Source organism: Hyla sarda, chromosome 6 (genome assembly GCF_029499605.1).
Source record: "Hyla sarda isolate aHylSar1 chromosome 6, aHylSar1.hap1, whole genome shotgun sequence".
NCBI classification, from domain to species: domain Eukaryota; kingdom Metazoa; phylum Chordata; class Amphibia; order Anura; family Hylidae; genus Hyla; species Hyla sarda.
The window spans coordinates 296,225,028-296,249,203 of NC_079194.1; the positions used below are offsets into that span (position 1 = coordinate 296,225,028).

The 24,176-nt window shown below is 46.1% G+C and overlaps 1 protein-coding gene and 1 pseudogene across 1 annotated transcript in view; one reads left to right on the top strand and one right to left on the bottom strand.

Moving 5' to 3' along the window:
- The window catches only part of PDHX (pyruvate dehydrogenase complex component X), a gene marked incomplete in the record, with an annotated part of 91,583 nt that overhangs the window by 2,236 nt on the left and 65,171 nt on the right, over window positions 1–24,176 (top strand). The window contains 2 exon segments of the mRNA XM_056527861.1: window positions 13,408–13,491; window positions 14,157–14,257. Coding sequence (XP_056383836.1) covers window positions 13,408–13,491; window positions 14,157–14,257 — 185 coding nt within the window.
- On the bottom strand, window positions 20,175–20,327 carry LOC130277959 (U2 spliceosomal RNA; annotated as a pseudogene).

Genomic DNA, 24,176 nt, shown 5'->3' on the forward strand with positions numbered 1-24,176 from the left:
ACGCCTGGGGCAGTAGAGAGATCACAGGGGTCTCCTTTGGATAGGGGACAAGATGTCTAGGGGCAGAATACCCCTTTAAAGCGCAACTGTCATCAAATCTGGGCCATATAACTTACACACAGCCTCTGTACTGTGTGCAGATTGTGTATTAGCAGTGTTTTTACCTTCTGTCTGCCGTCCTATATTACCCCAAAAAACAGTTTTGATGGAAGCCACACACAGTCGGATAGGCGTGGCCGGGGTTCACAATGCCCCGCCTCCGCCATGCCTATCCCCTGCAAGTCAGCACTGGCACCTCTGTGTGATTGACACACAGGTCCCAACGCGTGCGCCCCTTCGCTTATCCCCCGTGCGCGCCGCGGCGAGTGTCGTCATGCTCTGCTGTTCAAAAAAACTTTATTCAGATGTGCACTGAATATCTAATAGTGCCCGCTATCCTCTTCTTGCTTTGACGGTGACTGGAGACGCGCGCTCCATTGCTTCTATTCCTAGAGGCAGAGAAGAAGCGCGCCAGCCTCTAACACTGGGCATGTGCACTGAGGAGGTAGGCGGCGGGAGCGAGTGCTTGCCATGACGGCGCGCTTGGGGGATAAGCGAAGGGGCGCATGTGCTGGGACCTGTGCGTCAATCACACAGCGGTCCCAGCGCTGATGTGCAGGGGATATGTGTGGCGGCGGCAGGGCACAGCGAACCCCGGCCACGCCTATCGAACTGTGCGGCTTCCATCAAAACAGTTTTTTGGGGTAATAAAGAAAGGTAGGTGAAAACACTTCTAATATACAATCTGTACAGAGGCTGTGTGTAGGTTATATGGCGCAGATTTCATGACAGTTGCGCTTTAAAGAAGATATCTGCCATAAAATAGTACATACCGCCATAGTACCCCTTAAAGGAGAAGTCCCGTTTATAAAAAAGTATCCTAAGGAAAGGAGATAAGTGCCGCCCCGCCTCTCCTTTTGAATGGGGCTTGTCGACCACGTCACAAATCTGCGGCCGACTCGCCCCCTCCATGTAGCTCTTTGGGAGAGCCAGAACGCTGCACTCGGGTATCTCCGGCTCTGCCATAGTGGAGGGGGCGAGCGGCCGCAGCTTCATGATGTGGTCGACTCCACTCTTTTCATGCACATGGGGGGCGCAGTGCAGGAGATCACTGGGGTTCAGTGGTGCCACCTAGTAACTGCATGAAAAATAAATCTGGTCAATGTAAAAACCCTCGGGCAGAATATAGAATATTTGACACAGTCCTGACCTCAGTATCTGAGGAAAGGGATTTAGGAGAAATGATTTCAGAAGACTTAAAGGTAGGAAGACAATGTCATAGAGCAGCAGGAAACGCTAGCAGAATGCTTGGATGTATAGGGAGAGGTATAAGCAGTAGAGGGAAGTGCTCACGGATGTATAGGGAGAGGTATAAGCAGTAGAGAGAGAGAAGTGCTCATGGATGTATAGGGAGAGGTATAAGCAGTAGAGAGAGAGAAGTGCTCATGGATGTATAGGGAGAGGTATAAGCAGTAGAGAGAGAGAAGTGCTCATGGATGTATAGGGAGAGGTATAAGCAGTAGAGAGAGAGAGAAGTGCTCATGGATGTATAGGGAGAGGTATAAGCAGTAGAGAGAGAGAGAGAAGTGCTCATGGATGTATAGGGAGAGGTATAAGCAGTAGAGAGAGAGAGAGAAGTGCTCATGGATGTATAGGGAGAGGTATAAGCAGTAGAGAGAGAGAAGTGCTCATGGATGTATAGGGAGAGGTATAAGCAGTAGAGAGAGAGAAGTGCTCATGGATGTATAGGGAGAGGTATAAGCAGTAGAGAGAGAGAAGTGCTCATGGATGTATAGGGAGAGGTATAAGCAGTAGAGAGAGAGAAGTGCTCATGGATGTATAGGGAGAGGTATAAGCAGTAGAGAGAGAGAAGTGCTCATGGATGTATAGGGAGAGGTATAAGCAGTAGAGAGAGAGAGAGAGAGAAGTGCTCATGGATGTATAGGGAGAGGTATAAGCAGTAGAGAGAGAGAAGTGCTCATGGATGTATAGGGAGAGGTATAAGCAGTAGAGAGAGAGAAGTGCTCATGGATGTATAGGGAGAGGTATAAGCAGTAGAGAGAGAGAGAGAAGTGCTCATGGATGTATAGGGAGAGGTATAAGCAGTAGAGAGAGAGAAGTGCTCATGGATGTATAGGGAGAGGTATAAGCAGTAGAGAGAGAGAAGTGCTCATGGATGTATAGGGAGATGTATAAGCAGTAGAGAGAGAGAGAGAAGTGCTCATGGATGTATAGGGAGAGGTATCAGCAGTAGAGAGAGAGAGAAGTGCTCATGGATGTATAGGGAGAGGTATAAGCAGTAGAGAGAGAGAAGTGCTCATGCCGCTGTACAGAACACTGGTGAGACCTCACTTGGAATATTGAGCACAGTACTGGAGGCCGTATCTCCAGAAGGATATAGATACTCTAGAGAGAGTTCAGAGAAGATACTAAACTAGTATATGGATTGCAGGATAAAATTTACCAGGAAAGGTTAAAGGGGTACTCCAGCACTAAGACATCTTATCCCCTATCCAAAGGATAGGGGATAAGATGCCTCATCGCGGGGGTCCTGCCGCTGGGGACCCCCGTGATCTTGCACGCAGCACCCTGTTAGAATCTGTGTTCGCTCCGGGTCTGATTACTGGTGATCACGGGGATGGAGCGTTGTGACGTCACGACTCCGCCCCCGTGTGATGTCACGCTCCGCCCCCTCAATGCAAGCCTATGGGAGGGGGGCGTGACAGCTGTCATGCCCCCTCCCGTAGGCTTGCATTGAGGGGGCGGAGCGTGACGTCACAACGCTCCGTCCCCGTGATCGCCAGTAATCAGACCCGGAGCGAACATGCTCGGAGGACTGATTCTAACAGGGTGCTGCGTGCAAGATCACGGGGGTCCCCAGCGGCGGGACCCCTGCGATAAGGCATCTTAGTACCCCTTTAAAGGACCTTAAAGGGGTATTTCAGGCAAAAACTTTTTTTTATATATCAACTGGCTCCAGAAAGTTAAACAGATTTGTAAATTACTTCTATTAAAAAATCTTAATCCTTCCAATAGTTATTAGCTTCTGAAGTTTTCTGTCTAACTGCTCAATGATGATGTCACGTCTCGGGAGCTGTGCAGTTCCTATGGGGATATTCTCCCATCATGCACAGCTCCCGAGACGTGAGTCATCAGAAAGCAGTTAGACAGAAAACAGCAACTCAACTTCAGAAGCTAATAACTATTGGAAGGATTAAGATTTTTTAATAGAAGTAATTTACAAATCTGTTTAACTTTCCGGAGCCAGTTGATATATAAAAAAAAGTTTTTGCCTGAAATACCCCTTTAATATGTATAGAAGAAAAAAGAGACAGACGGGATATGATAGAGACTTTTAAACACGTAAAGGGAATCAACACGGTAAAGGAGGAGAAGACATATAAAAGAAGAAAAACTATCACAAGGGGACATAGTGTTATATATAGAGGGGCAAAGGTTTCTGCAGTAATATAAGGAAGTACTTTACTGATAGAGTAGTGGATGCATGGAATAGCCTTCCTGCAGAAGTGGTCGCTGCAAATACTGTGAAGGAGTTTAAGCATGTATGGGATAAGCATAAGGCTATCCTTCATATATGATAGTGATAGGTATAAGACTATCCTTCATATAAGATAGGGATAGGTATAAAGCTTTCCTTCATATAAGATAGGGATAGGTATAAGGCTATCCTTCATATAAGATAGGGATAGGCATAAGGCTATCCTTCATATAAGATAGGGATAGGCATAAGGCTATCCTTCATATAAGATAGGGATAAGCATAAGGCTATCCTCCATATAAGATAGGGATAAGCATAAGGCTATCCTCCATATAAGATAGGGATAAGCATAAGGCTATCCTCCCTATAAGATAGAGATAAGCATAAGGCTATCCTCCCTATAAGATAGAGATAAGCATAAGGCTATCCTCCATATAAGATAGGGATAAGCATAAGGCTATCCTCCCTATAAGATAGAGATAAGCATAAGGCTATCCTCCCTATAAGATAGAGATAAGCATAAGGCTATCCTCCATATAAGATAGGGATAAGCATAAGGCTATCCTTCATATAAGATAGGGATAAGCATAAGGCTATCCTTCATATAAGATAGGGATAAGCATAAGGCTATCCTCCATATAAGATAGGGATAAGCATAAGGCTATCCTCCATATAAGATAGGGATAAGTATAAGGCTATCCTCCATATAAGATAGGGATAAGCATAAGGCTATCCTCCATATAACATAGGGATAAGCATAAGGCTATCCTTCATATAAGATAGTGATAAGCATAAGGCTATCCTTCATATAAGATAGGGATAAGTATAAGGCTATCCTCCATATAAGATAGGGATTAGCATAAGGCTATCCTCCATATAAGATAGGGATAAGCATAAGGCTATCCTCCATATAACATAGGGATAAGCATAAGGCTATCCTTCATATAAGATAGTGATAAGCATAAGGCTATCCTTCATATAAGATAGGGATAAGTATAAGGCTATCCTCCATATAAGATAGGGATTAGCATAAGGCTATCCTCCATATAAGATAGGGATAAGCATAAGGCTATCCTCCATATAAGATAGTGATAAGCATAAGGCTATCCTCCATATAAGATAGGGATAAGTATAAGGCTATCCTCCATATAAGATAGGGATTAGCATAAGGCTATCCTCCATATAAGATAGGGATTAGCATAAGGCTATCCTCCATATAAGATAGGGATAAGTATAAGGCTATCCTCCATATAAGATAGGGATTAGCATAAGGCTATCCTTCATATAAGATGGGGATAAGTATAAGGCTATCCTCCATATAAGATAGGGCCAGGGACTATTGATAGATTCAGATTATTGGGCAGACTAGATGGGCCGAATGGTTCTTATCTGCCGACACCGTCTTTGTTTCCGCTATAGTGACTGGTTTTTGGCTGTGGTATCGGCCATCTTCCTATCCCTGGGTGCGTGTCCTGTGTGGGCAGCGGGACTCTTCTTATCATTTACACGTGTCGCTCTTTCCTCGCTGACATTTCCTGGATTGTAGCTGCTGAAATATTTTCCCGCCGGTCACAAAAAGTAAATGTCACTTTCGTGTGTCAGGAAAAAACCAACAATTCGTCTCACATCTCTGATATTCACTGCGTTGTTTTTCAGGACAGAATACTTCCCTGTATAATTTGCCTTCAAGCGACCAGAAAACTCATATTTTATTAGGTTGGAATATAAAGGTTTTTTTCAGTTTGGGATCCCCCATATTTTGGACAGGAATTTTGTCCTATTCTGAACACTATTACTTTTTATTTCTCCTTATACGGGGCCTGTATGAGGCTCATTTTTTGTGCTCCGATCTGTAGTTTTTAACATTATCATTTCTGTTTTGATGGGACTTTTTGATCGCTTTTTTATTTAATTAAATTCGGGAGTTGCAGTTAGTTACTAACTAGAACTCCCAGCATGTCCCAATACAGCCTGTGGCTCAGCAACAGCCCCAAACGAAAACTACAACTCCCAGCATGTTGGACTCTATAGTAGTATCTAGTATAGGTCAATGTTTCCCAAGCAGGGGTGCCTCCAGCTGTTACTAACTACAACTCCCAGCATGTTGGACTATATAGTAGTATATAGTATAGGTCAGTGTTTCCCAACCAGGGGTGCCTCCAGCTGTTGCTAACTACAACTCCCAGCATGTTGGACTATATAGTAGTATATAATATAGGTCAGTGTTTCCCAACCAGGGGTGCCTCCAGCTGTTACTAACTACAACTCCCAGCATGTTGGACTATATAGTAGTATATAGTATAGGTCAGTGTTTCCCAACCAGGGGTGCCTCCAGCTGTTGCTAACTGCAACTCCCAGCATGATAGAACCTGTGGCACAGCAGCTACCCCAAGCGAAAACTAGAACTCCCAGCATGTTGGACTATATAGTAGTATCTAGTATAGGTCAGAGTTTCCCAACCGGGGGTGCCTCCAGCTGTTGCAAAACTACAACACCCAGCATTCCCGGACAGCCGTTGGCTGTCCGGGCATGCTGGGAGTTGTAGTTTTGCAACAGCTGGAGGCACAGAGGTTGGGGAAACACTGGTATAGTGTACCAACATTCCAGGAGCTGGAGGATTGGTTGGATAAATGTTTTATATAAAATTACTGCCAGGGTGGCCAAAATACCAGCCAGGTGGCAGCCCTATTCTGGATCAACATCTCCCCCGCTAGAATCCATAGCTTGTAATTGTAATATGTTTCCTCCTCGGAGAGCGTCTTCCTCTTCGGGAAAGGACGCCAGATAGGCGTAATGGTCAGGCAGCCCTTCTGTCCCCACTTCTGTTTTCTATCTCTGGAGCTGGTGGCAGTGGATGCTCTGGATTTCCATAGAAGGAGTGGAAACTGGGCACCCTGTATGATAATGAGGGACTCACGGGTACCCTGGGTATTGTAGGTCTCCTCAGGGAGCAGTAGTCTGGTCTTCTGTCTCTTCGCCTCTTGTCGGTCATGTTCTGGTCCCTTCTTGCCTCATATTGCTCCTTGTTGCTCTCTCAGATCTTCCCGTTTCTGGCCCTTTTTAGGCATAGCCGGGAGAGAGGTGTAACCCGGGGAGGGATTCCGTGTTCCCAGGTCCCCCTGGCTCATGGATGAAGTCAGAAGGAGACCTTTAACCAGGAGGAGGTGGGGTACTCTGGTGAAAAACTATATATATTTTTTTTTTTAAATCAACTGGTGCCAGAAAGTCAAACAGATTTATAAATTACTTCTATTAATAAATCTTAATCCTTCCAGTACTTATTAGCTGCTGAATACTACAGAGGAAATTCTTTTCTTTTTGCATTTCCTTTCTACCTGACCACAGTGCTCTCTGCTGACACCTCTGTCCATGTCAGGAACTGTCCGGGATAGGAGCAAATTCCCATAGAAAACCTCTCCTGCTCCTGACATGGACAGAGGTGTCAGCAGAGAGCACTGTGGTCAGACAGAAAAGAAATTCAAAAAGAAAAGCACTTCCTCTGTAGCATACAGCAGCTGATAAGAACTGGAAGGATTAAGACTTTTTCATAGAAGTAATTTACAAATCTGTTTATTTTTTTTTATATCAACTGGAGCCAGAAAGTTAGTTTTCCATCGGAGTACCCCTTTAAAGGAAAACGGCCCCCGGTTCACCCACACTATATCCCGATACACCTGGTTATAGTGCGGGTGAACAGGAGACCGAAGTGGGGTGTCAGACTGCTATACCTACCTGCAGGTCCGGAGCCCCGATCCTCCAAAGGTCCCCCTCTTCCAGCGATAACTTGCGCTTTGAGGCCGCCTCAGTAGGCACGAGCGCTCACGTGACCGGTGCTTATGAATATTTAAATCCAGCTGGCGGGCCCACCTCAAAGCGCAAGTCAGCGCTGAAAGGGGGGACTTTGGGAGGATCAAGGCTTAGGACTGCAGGTAGGTATAGCAATCCGAGACCCTGCATTGGTCCTGGTGTATCGGGTTATAGTGCGGGTGAACAGGTGACAGTTTTCCTTTAAATGGCGCACTATTTGAGTGGAGTTTGGCAGCCCAGCTGGTTGTTTACCTCGCAGCATCAGGTAATTACCATTTCTGTGATCCAGTATGGAGGGATCTGAAGCTGTGCAGTCTCCCGGGACCTAAGACTCCACCCCTGAGGTTGGATATTACCAGTTTGGCATAGGAAGGGTTTTTATCCTGTACTGTTTTAATGCAGATTTATGGTTAGTTATTGCGTTTTAGGTCAAGGAGAGTCCCGGGAAGAAACTTAGTAGCTCTTACATCACATCCCACACAGGAACTTCCTTTCCCTTACTTGTCTGGGCGCACACAGGACAGCACCTCTCTGCTGTGCCATGACATAATGCTGAAGAAAATTCCCTGGATTGAAATGGCTAGTATTGTACTGGAGGGTGATAAACAATACAGCATTATAGATGATGGATGGGGGTAGAGAATGGATTATTGATGCCCTGGGTTTGCTAGGTGTTATGTGATCATAAGGGAAAGCAGCACAGCAAAGAAGGGGTTACTTCACAAAAGCAGCCCTGATCTAAGCATTCTGCCGCACCAGCTGCTGCTGATTATGACACACTACACAAGGAGCAGCTGCTCAGAACTTAAAGGGGCACTCCGCTGCTATGCGTTTGGAACCAACTGTTCTGAACGCTGGCGCCGGGAGCTCGTGACGTCCTGAAATGAAAACGCAAAAGTGAAAAATCACTGCGTCCTTGAGGGGTTAAAGTGAGCTGGGCAGAGCGTTAATTCTACACAATGGACAAGTGTGGTGCTTTTTTTATTCATTTATTATTATTTTTTAAATCTTTGCCCATATAGTTCTCCTGGATTTCTTGACTTTCCTGTAATACCGCTTTATGACCACTAGATGTCAGAGTGTGACCAGTGTATGAGCTCCCTGCTTGGTCTTACCTTGTGCCTGCAGGGGATGTGATTTAATGAGGTCAGCCCTCAGTAGGTGCCAGCGCAGGGGAGCGGTGGGGGGGGATCTGGGCGCACTGTCAGCTAGCCGCAGCTCTCATCTGTGCACATGAAGCGTGCTTTTCCCGGCGATCACTATTTTTTATTTATTTACTTTTTATCTATTTATTTTATTATTTTTTATTTATTAAAAAAAATTTTTTTTGTAATTTTATCTTTTATTAATAAATATATATATATGTAGAAAGCAGGCAGCACAACCACGTATTCTGGCACGTATCCCATTTTCTGCACTTTACTACTGGGTGTGCTGCTGTATTTTTGCATTATATATATATATATATATATATATATATATATATATATATATATATATATATATATATTTTTTTTTTTACTTTTTATTTATTTGTTTATCTTTATTGCTATTTTCAGTCGAGATTTCTCCTATTCCTCTAAAGCCATAAATAGTCCATTCAGATGGAGTCTACGGGGTTTTTCTATTTATAAGGCGCCGCTGTTCTTTCTCTCTCTTCATTCACAGGCAGAGAAACTCGGCCTGACAGAGTACGAGACCATCAGCGGCTTCTTCTCTATCCAGCTGACGTGTTCAGTCATTCATGCGCTCGGACCTGCCAGCAGCGGGCGGCTGAACTTACCGCTGCTCATCGACAACGGACACTTCTTGTCTTAAAGGCGCGGCGCTGCAAAAAGGAGTGTATAGTTTCCTTTTTAGATCCCCTTTTCCCCCCTCACACATTTAAAGGGGTACTCTGGTGGAAATGTCTTTATTTATTTTTTCATCAACTGGTGCCAGAAAGTTAAACAGATTTGTAAATGACTTCTATTAAAAAATCCTAATCCTTCCAGTACTTTTTAGCAGCTGTATGCTACAGAGGAAATTCTTTTCTTTTTGAATTTCTTTTTTGTCTTGTCCACAGTGCTCTCTGCTGACACCTGATGCCCGTATCAGGAACTGTCAAGAGCAGGAGAAAATCCCCATAGCAAACCTATCTGGACAGTTCCTGACACGGACAGATGTGTCAGCAGAGAGCACTGTGGAAAAGACAAAAAAGAAATTGAAAAATAAAATAATTTCCCCTTTAGCATACAGCTGCTAATAAGTACTGGAAGCGTAAATATTTTTTAATAGAAGTTATTTACAAATCTGTTTAACTTTCTGGCACCAGTTGATTTAAAGGGGAGAAGAAAAAAAAAAAGTTTTCCACCGGAGAACCCCTTTACTACGAAATTTTCTTTCACACTACGGAATCCAACGGAAAGATTCCACGCGTAAATGGCGGGGAAGCAGCCGCCCATTGTTGATATTCTGCTGCCACGTGATCATAGCGGAATTTATGCGTCAGAAAGTCATACTCCGCTGGAATTTCGGCATAATTCTGTGTTCTTGAAACAAAATTCTTTAAAGGGGTTCTCCACCATAAGGTGATTGTAGTACTTACCTGCCAGAAAGTAATGGACATGCTTAGGAAGGATCTGCGCTTGTCTTGGGGATAAATGGCTATGTTGCGTGATTACCATAACACTGTGGCTAGCTTTTTGTGAACTGGCTGTTTCCTGTTAGAGTTCGTTCTCTCCAACTACAAGTCCCAAACGAACGTCGAGTGCAGCAGAGGAGATTGTGGGGGTCCCCAGCGGTGGGCCCCCCACTATCACATCTTGTCCCCTATCCAATGGATAGGGGATACGATGTCTAGGGGCGGATTACCCCTTTAAAGGGGGTTATCTACCATAAAGTGATTGTAGTACTTACCTGCCAGACAGTAATGGACATGCTTAGGAAGGATCTGTGCTTGTCTTGGGGCTAAATGGCTGTTTTGTGAGATTACCATAGTGCTGAGGCTATCTTTTTGTGAACTGGCTAAGTCCCATGATTCCTTGTTTGTAAGTGTGAGGTCACTTTTCTCCCTCCCACACATCAGCCAACCCCACTCATTGAAACACAACTGAGCTGCCTTCAATGCAATAGACCAGTGTTTTCTGACCAGGGTGCCTCCAGCCTTTTGCAAAACTAAAATTCCCTGTAGAATAATCTCCCTCCTACCCAGCGGTCGCTCCACCCATTGAAGCACAGACATGCTCCTTTTCAACACCTGACTAGTGATGCAATGTCTCGGACCACAAACCTGAGATGACCGTCATTTTGTATGCTGTTAAAAAATAAACTTTGGGGTCAAAGATCACATAAGAGACCTGTCCAGTAATGCAATAGACCAGTGTTTTCTGACCAGGGTGCCTCCAGCTGTTGCAAAACTAAACTTCCCTGCAGAATGATCTCCCTCCTACCCAGCGGTCGCTCCACCCATTGAAGCACAGACATGCTCCTTTTGAACACCTGACTAGTGATGTAATGTCTCGGACCGTCATTTTGTATGCTGTTAAAAAATAAACTTCAGGGCAAAGATCACATAAGACCTGTCCAGTGAGGGGTCGCCGATCATTGATTCCTTGATTTTAGAGGGTTGGTTAAACATCAGGGGTGAGGAACACGGGGAATACGTGCCCCGTACTGTTAGAGGTCAGCGACACGATGTGAGAGGTCATACGGCGCACACTCTCCTTCCCCATGCCGATCCCAGGAGATCCTGTGCTTTTGACCTGCTAAGACTGGTTACATATAATCCCTGTAATCCCATTACATAGTTGTCGTTCCCTGAGCCGGTATAACACTTTGCTCGCTTTGCCGAGGGCCGGTGCGGTTCACATGGCTGCTTAACAATAGGGGGGCAGGGCGATGCCGCCACGCTAGCAAGCGTCCTACAATTACACGCTCCCTCTCGGAAAGAAACAATCCCGTTATCTGGGTCCGACAGCGGGTCGTGCAGCATCGGGGGGGCTGCTGGGAATTGTAGTTTTGCAAAGCCGCAGGTGTGACAACTAGGTCTTTGGACTATCAAGGAATCCACAACGCAGTTAAAGGGGTACTCCACTGGAAAAAAATGTTTTATTTATTTTAAATCAACTGGTGCCGGAAAGTTAAATACATTTGTAAATTACTTCTATTTAAAAATCTTAATCCTTCCAGTACTTATCAGCAGCTGTATGCTCTAGAGGAAGTTTTTTTATTTTATTTTTATTTTTTTTTTAATTTCCTTTCCTCTGTCCGTGTCAGGAACTGTCCAGAGCAGGAGAGGTTTGCTACGGGGGAATGGCTCCTACTCTGGACAGCTCCGAAAATGGACGCTGCGCCACCCCCCCTCCATTCCTGGATAGGGGATATAAACACACTGCTCAAGAAAATAAAGGGAACACTTAAACAACACAATGTAACTCCAAGTCACTGACACTTCTGTGAGATCCCACTGTCCACTCAGGAAGAACACTGACAATCAATTTCACATGGAACAGACAACAGGTGGAAATTATAGGCAATTAGCAAGACACCCCCAATAAAGGAGTGGTTCTGCAGGTGGCCACAGACCACCTCTCAGTTCCTATGCTTCCTGGCTGATGTTTTGGTCACTTTTGAGTGCTGGTGGTGCTTTCACTCTAGTGGTAGCGTGAGACGGAGTCTACAACCCACACAAGTGGCTCAGGTAGTGCAGCTCATCCAGGATGGCACATCAATGCGAGCTGTGGCAAGAAGGTTTGCTGTGTCTGTCAGCGTAGTGTCCAGAGCATGGAGGCGCTACCAGGAGACAGGCCAGTACATCAGGAGACGTGGAGAAGGCCGTAGGAGAGCAACAACCCAGCAGCAGGACCACTACCTCCACCTTTGTGCAAGGAGGAGCAGGAAGAGCACTGCCAGATCCCTGCAAAATGACCTCCAGCAGGCCACAAATGTGCATGTGTCCACTCAAACGGTCAGAAACAGACTCCATGAGGGTGGTATGAGGGCCCGACATCCACAGGTGGGGGTTGTGCTTACAGTCCAACACCGTGCAGGACGTTTGGCATTTGCCAGAGAACACCAAGATTGGAAAATTCACCACTGGCGCCCTGTGCTCTTCACAGATGAAAGCAGGTTCACACTGAGGACATGTGACAGACGTGACAGAGTCTGGCGACGCCGTGGAGAATGTTCTGCTGCCTGCAACATTCTACAGCATGACCGGTTTGGCGGTGGGTCAGTAATGGTGTGGGGTGGCATTTCTTTGGGGGGCCGCACAGCCCTCCCATGTGCTTGTCAAAGGTAGCCTGACTGCCATTAAGTACGGAGATCCTCAGACCCCTTGTGAGACCATATGCTGGTGCGGTTGGTCCTGGGTTACTCCTAATGCAAGACAATGCTAGACCTCATGTGGCTGGAGTGTGTCAGCAGTTCCTACAAGAGGAAGGCATTGATGCTATGGACTGGTCGCCCGTTCCCCTGAATCCGATTGAGCACATCTGGGACGTCTCGCTCCATCCACCACAGACTCTCCAGGAGTTGGCAGATGCTTTAGTCCAGGTCTGGGAGGACATCCCTCAGGAGACCATCCGCCACCTCATCAGGAGCATGCCCAGGCATTGTAGGGAGGTCATACGGGCACGTGGAGGCCACACACACTACTGAGCCTCATTGGGACTTGTATTAAGGACATTACATAAAGTTGGATCAGCCTGTAGTGGGGTTTTCCACTTTAGTTCTTTAGTTGACATAGAAGTAACATGTGGCCAAGTTTAAAGGGGTACTCCTCTGCTCAGCTTTTTGGAACAAACTGTTCCGAACACTGGAGCTGGCGCCCGCTTGTGACATCATAGCCCTGGACTTGCATTGAGGGGGCAGGGCATGATGTCATGAGGGGGCGGGGCTATTATGTCACAAGCTCCCGGCTCCAGTGTTTATTCCAAACGCTGAGCAGAGGAGTACCCCTTTAAACTTGGTATATCGTATATCTATATCGTATATCTAGATGTGCCTGTATCTCACTATATCCTTGTATGACTTCTCCTCATTCACCGTGATGTTTCTGATGACTTCCATCTGTCTTTCAGGGGCACCATCTGTTCAGATCTTTATGCCAGCGCTGTCTCCCACCATGGAGGAAGGAAACATAGTGAAATGGCTGAAGAAGGAAGGTGAGGAGAGAGAGGCAGATGTGTCCGGATTATTGGGCGCTCACTAGAATGGTCTTACGGAATGGTGTAGTTCCCATTCATTGCAAATGGATTTGTCAACAACCAGCAGGGGGCACTGTAACATAAAACAATCAGGATGCTCTTGTATTGATATATATCAATTTTTTTTTTTTCTCATTCCCCCCCCCCCTAATTATGTTTTTTTTTAAAACCCAATGTAATTTGACTGATAAATACAGGATGATGGAGGAGTCGTATTTTCAGAACAATAGCCAGTGGAAACCCCCCAATCAATTACCATGCAAAAGCTTGGCGGCAACCTGTGTAGGTACCGTGTTTGCCGCCATTTTTTTTTCTCTCTAAAACAGATGTTCCTGTCTAATTATAAGGACAGTGTTACCCAACCAGGGGTGCCTCCAGCTGTTGCAAAACTACAACTCCCAGCATATTGGACTATATAGTAGTAGTATGTAGTATAGGTAAATGTTTTCCAACCAGGGGTGCCTCCAGCTGTTGCAAAACTACAACTCCCAGCATGCCCGGACAGCCGTTGGCTGTCCGAGCATGCTGAGAATTGTTGTTTAGCAACAGCTGGAGGCACCCCTGGTTGGGACGTACTTCCTTTAAATTAATACATTAACCTTATTATATTCATTCTCCGGCAGGTGAGATTGTGAACGTGGGAGATGCCCTTTGCGAAGTGGAGACCGATAAGGCGGTGGTTACTATGGAGTCTAGCGACGATGGAATCCTAGCTAAAATTATGGTAAGATTCACCCCCCCCAAGAGTGGTTTTTCCTATCCATTGTTCCTCTAGCTGTTGCAAAACTACAACTCCCAGCATGCACACTGGTTGGTAAACACGGCAATAGACAAACCACGATGTAGCTCATTATTATACTTTTTCTTCAGTGCTGCATGGTAACACACTGGGGTTTACCTGCATCACTGTAAGTGATCTTCAACCTGTGGCTCTCCAGCTCATGAAAAACTTTACCAGCATGCCCAGGCTACAACTCACAGCAACTGTCCCTGTGTTCTTACTACTGTATGTACACAGTGCTGCCTCTTGAATATAAGCTTCTGCCTGCCATTAGCTTGCCATCAACAGCAGTTCAATGCTTAGTGTCACCCAGTGTTTCCCAACTAGCTATGCCTCCAGCTGTTGCAAAACTACAACTTCCAGCATACCTGGAGTACATCTCTGAGCAGCTGTTCCTTGTGTTTGTAATTATGTATGTACACAGTGCTGCCTCCTGAATATAAGCTCCTGCTTCCATTAGCTTTTCATTAGCATTGGTTGAATGCTTAGTGTAACCCAGTGTGATTTATCAAGCCCTGAGCAGAACCATATATTTGCTATGTTCCCAAAGCCTTGAAGGCAGTGAAGCAGTGTTCAGGCATGCTGGTAGTTGTAGTATGCAACATCCGGAGGTTCACAGTTTGGAGACCAGTGCAGTAAAGGGGTATTCCGCTGCAAACATCTTATCCCCTATCCAAACGATAGGGGACAAGATGTTAGATCGTGGGGGTCCTGCCACGATCTCCACTGCGGCACCCCAGTCAGTTGGTGCACAGAGCGAACTCCGCTCCGTGGCCGATGATTGGCGATGCCGCCGGCCACTCCCCCTCCATTCATGTCTATGGGTGGAGGTGTGACGGCTTTGTACTAGCCGTCACGCCCCCCCTCCCATAGACATGAATGGAGGGGGTGTGGCGTGATGTCACGAACGTGGAAGTTGCAAGCTTCCGTGTTACAGCCGCTGCCACTGGAAAGGATAGCGTATAAGATGTCTGATCACAGGGGTCCCGCCGCTAGGGACCCCCGTGATCAGACCTCTTATACTATATCCTTTGGATAGGGGAAAAGATGTTTACAGCGGAGTACCGCTTTAAGCATGGCGTCGATAGTTTAGTGCTGGCACTGTCTGGTGTTTGCGGAATGGGATTTGTATGGTTCTTTATCGCGCAGATTGGTGCATTATGCGGATTCGGGATAAGAGGACGCTACACGTAACCCAGGGATGAGGGATACGGCCATAACACTGAGCCTAAAAGACTCTTTACAGCAGTGACAGGGCTTAAATGTGTGACTATGCAGATAGCACAAGCCGCGTAATCCAGCCGGGTAGTAGTATTCACGCTCTAAGCACAGCACGCCACAATAGAAATGTTATTCTAGACGCGCTTTCTGCAAGTGCCGAGTGCGAACAAAGAGACGGGACAAAGCCTGAGATGTATTCATGGGAAATACAGGCAGGGAAGACATTAGGCTGGAGAAAGCAGATTTGAATAGGATCCTCTGTCTATGGGGCCTGGCATGATTGTTGGTAAATAGGTGATTTACATATTTATTTATGTTCGTAAATAAAGCAGTAAATTATGTCAGGCAGCCACTTATGCCCGATGCCAAAATAATAAGCCCGGAGCTGATAGAGGTCCATATAACTATCTTGTCTCAATGGGTTTGGTACATATCCTGTTTCCCACCCAGGGGTTTCTACAGCTGTTGCAAAACTACAACTCCCACAAAGCCCAGACAACAACTCCCAGCAACTGTCCCTTGTGTTCTTACTACTGTATGCACACAGTGCTGCCTCCTGAATATAATTTCAGCTTAAATTAGCTTGTCATCAGCAGCAGTTCATTGCTTAGTGTAACCCATTGTTTCCCACCCAGGGTGCCTTCAGCTGTTGTAAAACTTCTACTCCTAGCATGCCTGGACAGCCAATGGCTTTTTACAGCAGTCCCATAGCTTTAGAACCTTATTGGGCTTCTAGCCAGGCTTAGTAAAAAGTCAAACCGCAGAATCTAAAGCAGTGTTTCCCAATCTGGGTGCCTCCAGCTGTTGAAAAACTACAACTCCCAGCATGCACGGACAGCCTTCAGCTGTCCAGGCATGCTGGAAGTTGTAGTTTTGCAACAGCTGGAGGCACCCTGGTTTGGGAAACACTGCCTTTCAGACACAGATGAGCCTTGGTTGCCTGTGACCCTGTCCCAAGTCACCTATTGTGTATATTGCAGTAGTAATGGAGACTTATTTAAAAAAAAAAATATATATATATATATTTTTTTTTTTTAATGGATGAAAACCAGATATTTTCTTATGCAGCAGAGAGGCGCCATAAATTATTCAGGAGAACTTTCCCTCGCTGTTAGTAAACACGCCGACTGAACGTAGTGGGATGTAGTATGAGGAATCCGTTCTGTGGTCGAGTCATGTGACCTCTGTGTCCTTGCCCGGCATTGGCACTGGGAATCCTGACATCCCATATCCCCTGGGCTGGGAGGCACTGATCCTGACGTCCTGTTGTTTGACACTTGATGAAATATTTAGGGTAAAGCCTTTACCGCGGTGAGTGAGTCGCCCAGGGTGTAAACGGAGCTGTAAATGGAATCCAGGAAAGAAACAATCTGTCCATACCTAATCTTAGGAGCATTGATTTATTTCATAGCCACCATTTAAAATAAAAATAAATATATATATATATATATATATATATATATATATATATATATAAATGAATTTAATAACATTTAGTGCGTTGATTGTATATGAATAGTATCAGCATCTAATGGTTTGGGAGTTTTACCTGTAATACCACTTTCCACCATCAAAGGCGCTCGCTGCCCGACATTAGCATCATATCAGTGGGAGCCTCTATACATTGCACAGGCAGTGACTGTGGTATCGGGGCACATTGTAATGGGTCTGCGGCCAATACAGGGAGCAGTCTCTGTCTCTCTCTCCCCCCCCCCCCCTTCTTTCTCTCCCCCCCCCCTTCTTTCTCTCCCCCCCTTCTTTCTCTTTCCCCCCTATGTCTCTTCCCCCCCCCCTATGTCTCTTCCTCCCCCCTATGTCTCTTCCTCCCCCCTATGTCTCTTCCTCCCCCCTATGTCTCTTCCTCCCCCCTATGTCTCTTCCTCCCCCCTATGTCTCTTCCCCCCCCCTATGTCTCTTCCCCCCCCCCCTATGTCTCTCCCCCCCCCCCCTATGTCTCTTCCCCCCCCCTATGTCTCTCCCCCCCCCCTATGTCTCTTCCCCCCCCCTATGTCTCTTCCCCCCCCCTATGTCTCTTCCCCCCCCCTATGTCTCTTCCCCCCCCTATGTCTCTTCCCCCCCCCTCTGTCTCTTCCCCCCCCATGTCTCTTCCCTCCCCTCTCTCTTCCCTCCCCTCTCTCTTCCCCCCCCCCCTCTATCTCTTCCCTCCCCTCTGTCTCTCTCTCCCCCACCCCCCTCTGTCTCTCTCTCCCCCACCCCCCTCTGTCTCTCTCTCCCCCACCCCCCTCTGTCTCTCTCTCCCCCACCCCCCTCTGTCTCTCTCTCCCCCACCCCCCTCTGTCTCTCTCTCCCCCACCCCCCTCTGTCTCTCTCTCCCCCACCCCCCTCCGTCTCTCTCTCCCCCACCCCCTCTGTGTCTCTCTCTCCCCCACCCCCTCTGTGTCTCTCTCTCTCTCTCCCCCACCCCCCTCTGTCTCTCTCCCCCCCCCCCCCCCTTCCCCACCGTCTCGCCACCCTGATAGAAGAGTCCTGGATGGTGCCCCCCCTTGTTCTGGATATTGGTTTCAGGTAGAAGAAAGAACATGTTAGGGGTATAATTATAAGATGGGTTTGTGTGCCCCCTATTGGCCAGTACAATGTCAGATTTTTCTTACAATAATTTACCATATACAGCGCTCAGGGCTTACACCGCCGTCCTCCCGTCTGTGCGCCGTTCCTGCTTATTATATAATTCATGTCCTGTAATGAAAGCTGCAGATCTTATTCGGTTCCCTCGGCCTCCATAGCGACATTAATTCATATTGTGCCGCAGATCCCGCGATCCGTCTCCCATACAAAACCCTTTAAAAATGCATGCGCCCTATTAAATAATTCATCCGCCCCGCCGCATTAAATGGGCCCGTCACTTCGGATGATTTCATATTGTGAAATGCAATCCAGGATTCTTTATTCGGCGAAAAGAAAAAACCTAAAATGTGTCTCTGCCCGGATGGCGAAGCCGCGATACCTCCTGATCAGTATTACAGTGGTTGAGGAGGTATCGCGTGTTACAGTGGACCAGTCTTTGCTTGCCTGAAAGTGCCCATACGCCAATTCCAACTTACAATTGCACACTCAACTTGGCCGGGCGTACGTGTGTTCTCCATAGGGATCAGAGGGAAAAGCTTCAGATTCTTCTGGCCGCTGTTTATCGCTTGAGAAAAGAGAGATCAAAAGGTTAAGCTCAGCATGCCCCCCTGCCTGTTAGAAGGCCCCCATACTTGTCTGAGGTGTATGGGTGCCTCTACACTCACTGGTTTTGCTCATAGGTCACTGTTCCCAACCAGGGTGCCTCCAGCTGTTTCAAAACTACAACTTCCAGCATGCCCGGACAGCCAAAGGCCAAAAAGTGGATGAGTGCAGATACTACACTTGACCTTAGCCAAAAGGCCGAGAAGTGATACATAAGGCCATACGCTTTTTTTTTTTTTTTTTGGCCGAGTAACGTGCTCTCAAATCACCCAAAGTGCAAGAAAAAGTGCAAACGTGTTACACAGAGGATGCGGTCTATCGCAAGCCCTTCTCCGATAGGAGAGAGGCCCCCAACAAACCTTACCCTTCGCCTCCGGACCAAAAGGTACCTGCGAGGTTCCAGGTTCGATGTCCCTTTTCGCAGAAGCTACTAAGGGACCACAAATGCTCCCGGCATCCCCCTTGGCGTTAGCCAAGGTATCTGCCCGCAGAGCCGATAACGGTAGGTACCCTGCCAAAGCAGGAGTACCCGAGGGTGTTTGCAGGGAGGTGCGGAACCTAATGGCCACACACACCTCCCCTAGACCGCCAGGAGGGACACCCAGAAGGGCTACCGCATCCTGACAATCCTGTGGGCATACAACACGTAAAAAGTGACACAGTGAGACAAAAAGAAATAAATAAGTGAATTTCGGCACCTCGGGGTCACCACTAAAGTACCTTTGCTCTAGACCCTCTCAGGCTCATGGCGAGACCCGGAGGAAACAGGTCACATCAGGGCAGCCGTCGAGCTGATTCCTCAGAACCAGCCCCGGTACACGTGCCCCCTACCATGCAGCACCCATCCCTACCAGCTCCAAATCGGCGTCATCTGCCACCGGCATGAAACTGATAAGAACAGATACAAACCTAACCCTTCACCTCCGGGCCAAAAGGCACCTGCAAGGATCCAGGTTCGATGCCCCTTTTCGCCAAAGCTACTAAGGGGCCGCAAATGCTCCTGGCTTCAACCTAGGCCTTAGCCAAAGTATCAGCCGAGGAGCCGTATACTGATGGCATCTCGACCAAAGCCAAGATGCCCAGGGGGTGCAGGGAGGTGAGGAACCAAAAGGCCACACACACCTCCCCTAGACCGACAGGTGTGTACAAACAAAGCACCCAAAGTGGCACAGTGACATACAAAAATAATAAATAAGTAAATGAGTGGAGATATACTGCCCGGTCATCCAGCCGGATCTATAAAGATTTCCCTGATCCTAGCCAGAATGCCGGGATACCAAGGGTGAGTGCCAAAGTTGAAGAGTATGGTGCAGTGCTTTCACTCAGTGAGCTTTAACACCCAGTGAGTTTCGGCACCTCAGGGTCACCACTCCCCGAGGCACAAAAGTACCTCTGCTCTACACCTCCCAACCTCATAGCAAGACCCGGAGGAAACCGGTTACATCAGGACAGCCGTTGAGCTGGTGTTGTGGCACCAGCTCCGGAATTCCCACGGCACACCTGCCCCCTCCATGCAGCATCCATCCTACATCAATGGCAAAGACCAAACCACTGATAAGAGCAGATACTGCACTTGATCTTAGCCAAAAGGCCGAGAAGCTAAGTAAGGCCATATGCTTATGCCTCATCCTTCTGGGGGTTCCCATCACCCGGACCCTGTAAGGGTTACTATGACATGTCCGGAGTTTGTTGTAATGGTGTAGTCTCTGCTTAGGCTGAGTTCACACCATGTTCTGGTTCTAAATTCACCCCTCAACATGTTTTGCCACTCTACAAATGGCGTCCTCAGGGGCGACATCCTATTAACTGAACATTAGTAATGTAGGCAGTAATTTATTATTTAAATTTTTTCGTTCTGTCTTGCAGTAAATAAGTAGTTAAAATCATATCTATTCCTCTGTATAACATGAATACAGCTTGTGCGCACATTTGTCTCCCATTCAGATTTACATTTATACATATGTAAACGAGCCCTTAAGAGAAATGTTATGTTCCTTCTTCTCCTCCGCATCTCCAAATAGTTCTCAGTAAAATAAACGTTATTTTTAGTCTTCATAGTGATAAATGTTATATGTGGGTAACACCGGCTTATTGGCTGATCGCTTGTTTTATTATACAGGATATAACTCAGGATCAGTACAGGATAAGTAATGTAATGTATGTACACAGTGACCTCACCAGCAGAATAGTGAGTACAGCTCTGGAGTATAATACAGGATATAACTCAGGATCAGTACAGGATAAGTAATATAATGTATGTATACAGTGACCTCACCAGCAGAATAGTGAGTACAGTTCTGGAGTATAATACAGGATATAACTCAGGATCAGTACAGGATAAGTAATGTAATGTATGTACACAGTGATCTCACCAGCAGAATAGTGAGTACAGCTCTGGAGTATAATACAGGATATAACTCAGGATCAGTACAGGATAAGTAATATAATGAATGTACACAGTGACCTCACCAGCAGAATAGTGAGTACAGCTCTGGAGTATAATACAGGATATAAGTCAGGATCAGTACAGGATAAGTAATGTAATGTATGTACACAGTGATCTCACCAGCAGAATAGTGAGTACAGCTCTGGAGTATAATACAGGATAAGTAATGTAATGTATGTACACAGTGACCTCACCAGCAGAATAGTGAGTACAGCTCTGGAGTATAATACAGGATATAACTGAGGATCAGTACAGGATAAGTAATGTAATGTCTGTACACAGTGATCTCACCAGCAGAATAGTGAGTACAGCTCTGGAGTATAATACAGGATATAACTGAGGATCAGTACAGGATAAGTAATGTAATGTCTGTACACAGTGATCTCACCAGCAGAATAGTGAGTACAGATCTGGAGTATAATACAGGATATAACTCAGGATCAGTACAGGATAAGTAATGTAATGTATGTACACAGTGACCTCACCAGCAGAATAGTGAGTACAGCTCTGGAGTATAATACAGGATATAACTCAGGATCAGTACAGGATAAGTAATGTAATGTATGTACACAGTGACCTCACCAGCAGAATAGTGAGTACAGATCTGGAGTATTATACAGGATATAACTCAGGATCAGTACAGGATAAGTAATATAAGTACAATGTAGAAACCAAGGGTATCTATACTGTTTGCTGAATTTACATTCTATAAAGAAAAGTGTTTGATGGTTTAAACTTGGGCAGCAACGAGTTACAATAATCTTCATGATCAGATAAAAATGCGCGGTGTTAATTCTGACACCTCCACAAAGTGACATCTATTTTCATTCTTTTTCGAGCGGCGTCCGCGTTCTTCTGCTCCTTTGTATTATTGTTCGGTATGGTACATTGTGTGAAAGTTATCGGGAAAATATAATTGTGTGAATAGACTGGACGTATCTGTTTAATAATCCGAGCTGGTCTCACACATGTAGATGGTTATACTGCAGCTTCTGGATGTTTCTTCTGCTAATGGTGAAACATGGTGGGTAGAGATGAGCGAACTTACAGTAAATTCGATTCGTCACGAACTTCTCGGCTCGGCAGTTGATGACTTTTCCTGCATAAATTAGTTCAGCTTTCAGGTGCTCCGATGGACTGGAAAAGGTGGATACAGTCCTAGGAGACTCTTTCCTAGGACTTTATCCACCTTTTCCAGCCCACCGGAGCACCTGAAGGCTGAACTAATTTACGCAGGATAAATCATCAACTGCTGAGCCGAGAAGTTTGTGACGAATCGAATTTACTGTAAGTTCGTTCATCTCTAATGGTGGGTAAAGGCTGAACATGCCGGTGAGACTGATCGATATGGAGATCTCCCAACTCTTCATCGACCGGTGACTTTATAGAGGGGAAGGATCTAGCATTTAAGATTTTTACTCCAAACGGGAATTGGTACCCCAAACCCCTTATTTTTGGTACTCACAATACCCTGAAAAACACTGGTACTGTTGTAAGGCAGAAGAATTACCCACTTGTACCTCACACTAACCTAAAACTTACCTTTTTAAAACACATTACAATGTTCGCCCCCCCCCCCCCACATGTTTCTTCACTCCACAGGTGGCGTCTTCAGGGGCAATGAGCCATCACTTGAACATCAGTAGTATAGTCAGTAAATGTTTTGCGTTTGTCATAGGACAACTTATGGTTCTGTCTTGCACTAGATAAATAGTTAAAATCATATCTATTTGTAGCAGAACATGAATACAGCTTATGCGCACATTCGTTCATTCAGATTTACATTTTTACATATGTAAAGGAGCCCTTAAGAGAAATGGGATCTTCCACCTCCTCCGCAGCACGAAATAGTTCTCTGAAAAATATAGTTATTTTAATTTGATTTTTAGTCTTCATAGTGAAGACTAATGTAATATGTGGGTTGACTTCAGATTCCTGAGCTTAAAGGGGTACTCCGACATCAGGTTAGTAAAATAAAAAAGTGCTGCAGAAGGATATAGCGTTGCTTACCTGTTCCAGTTCTGAAACCACCAAAAATTTGCCCCAAGATATCTTCTCCCCTATCTAAAGGATAGAGGATAAGATGTCTGATAAGGGGGTTCCCACAGCTGGGACCCACACGATCTCTGTGCAGCACCCGGCGTCCATTTCGAATGACTGGTGCTGGTGGCGGAGTCGTGATGTCACTGGCACGCCCCTCATGACGTCATACCACGACCCTTCAATGAAAGTCTATGGGAGCTGGCGTGGCGACTGTCACACCCCTTCCCATAGACTTGCATTGAGGGGGCGTGGTCATGACGCTGGGGCAGCGGAGTACCCCTTTAATGTGCGTTTGTCTCATCACATGTCAGATAATCACTGGTTAAGCAGTGATATATATATATATATATATATATATATATATGTGTGTGTGTGTGTGTGTGATAGGGATATGATGATGTAAGGTCTGGACAGAGATGATGACATCACTCTGGGCGGGGCTTGAGCTCACGGACAAGACCTAGCCACACCTACTGAGACAGCAGAGGATGATGAGTCATCTTAGAGAGGAAGGAACCGCAGAGCTACTGAGACAACACCACACTGACCAGGACTACACAACTTCCTGTTAGAAGAGAGAGAGGAGCCGGGAAGCTGCTGAGACAACACCACGCTGACAATGAGTGGACTACACAACTTCCTTTTAGGGGTGAATCGCACAAAAACATGCTCAAGTCAGTAGAGTTTGTGATAACAATATATTAGTAAGTTATATATCTTGGGGTAATACTTTTATATAAATACAATTTTCTTATACTGGAATACCACGAAAGGGCACATCATGGCGGCCGTTCAGTGGAAGAGAGTCCGACTGAGGGAATTACACTCCTTGTTATGGCTTCTCCTCTCAGACTCCTGGAGGACGGTCCTTACCTGGGACCTCGTGGATTATTGGATCACCATCTGCAGTACCAGCACAGTCACCGGAGCACTTTTTTGGGGTGGTCTGTTGTTTGATTCTTA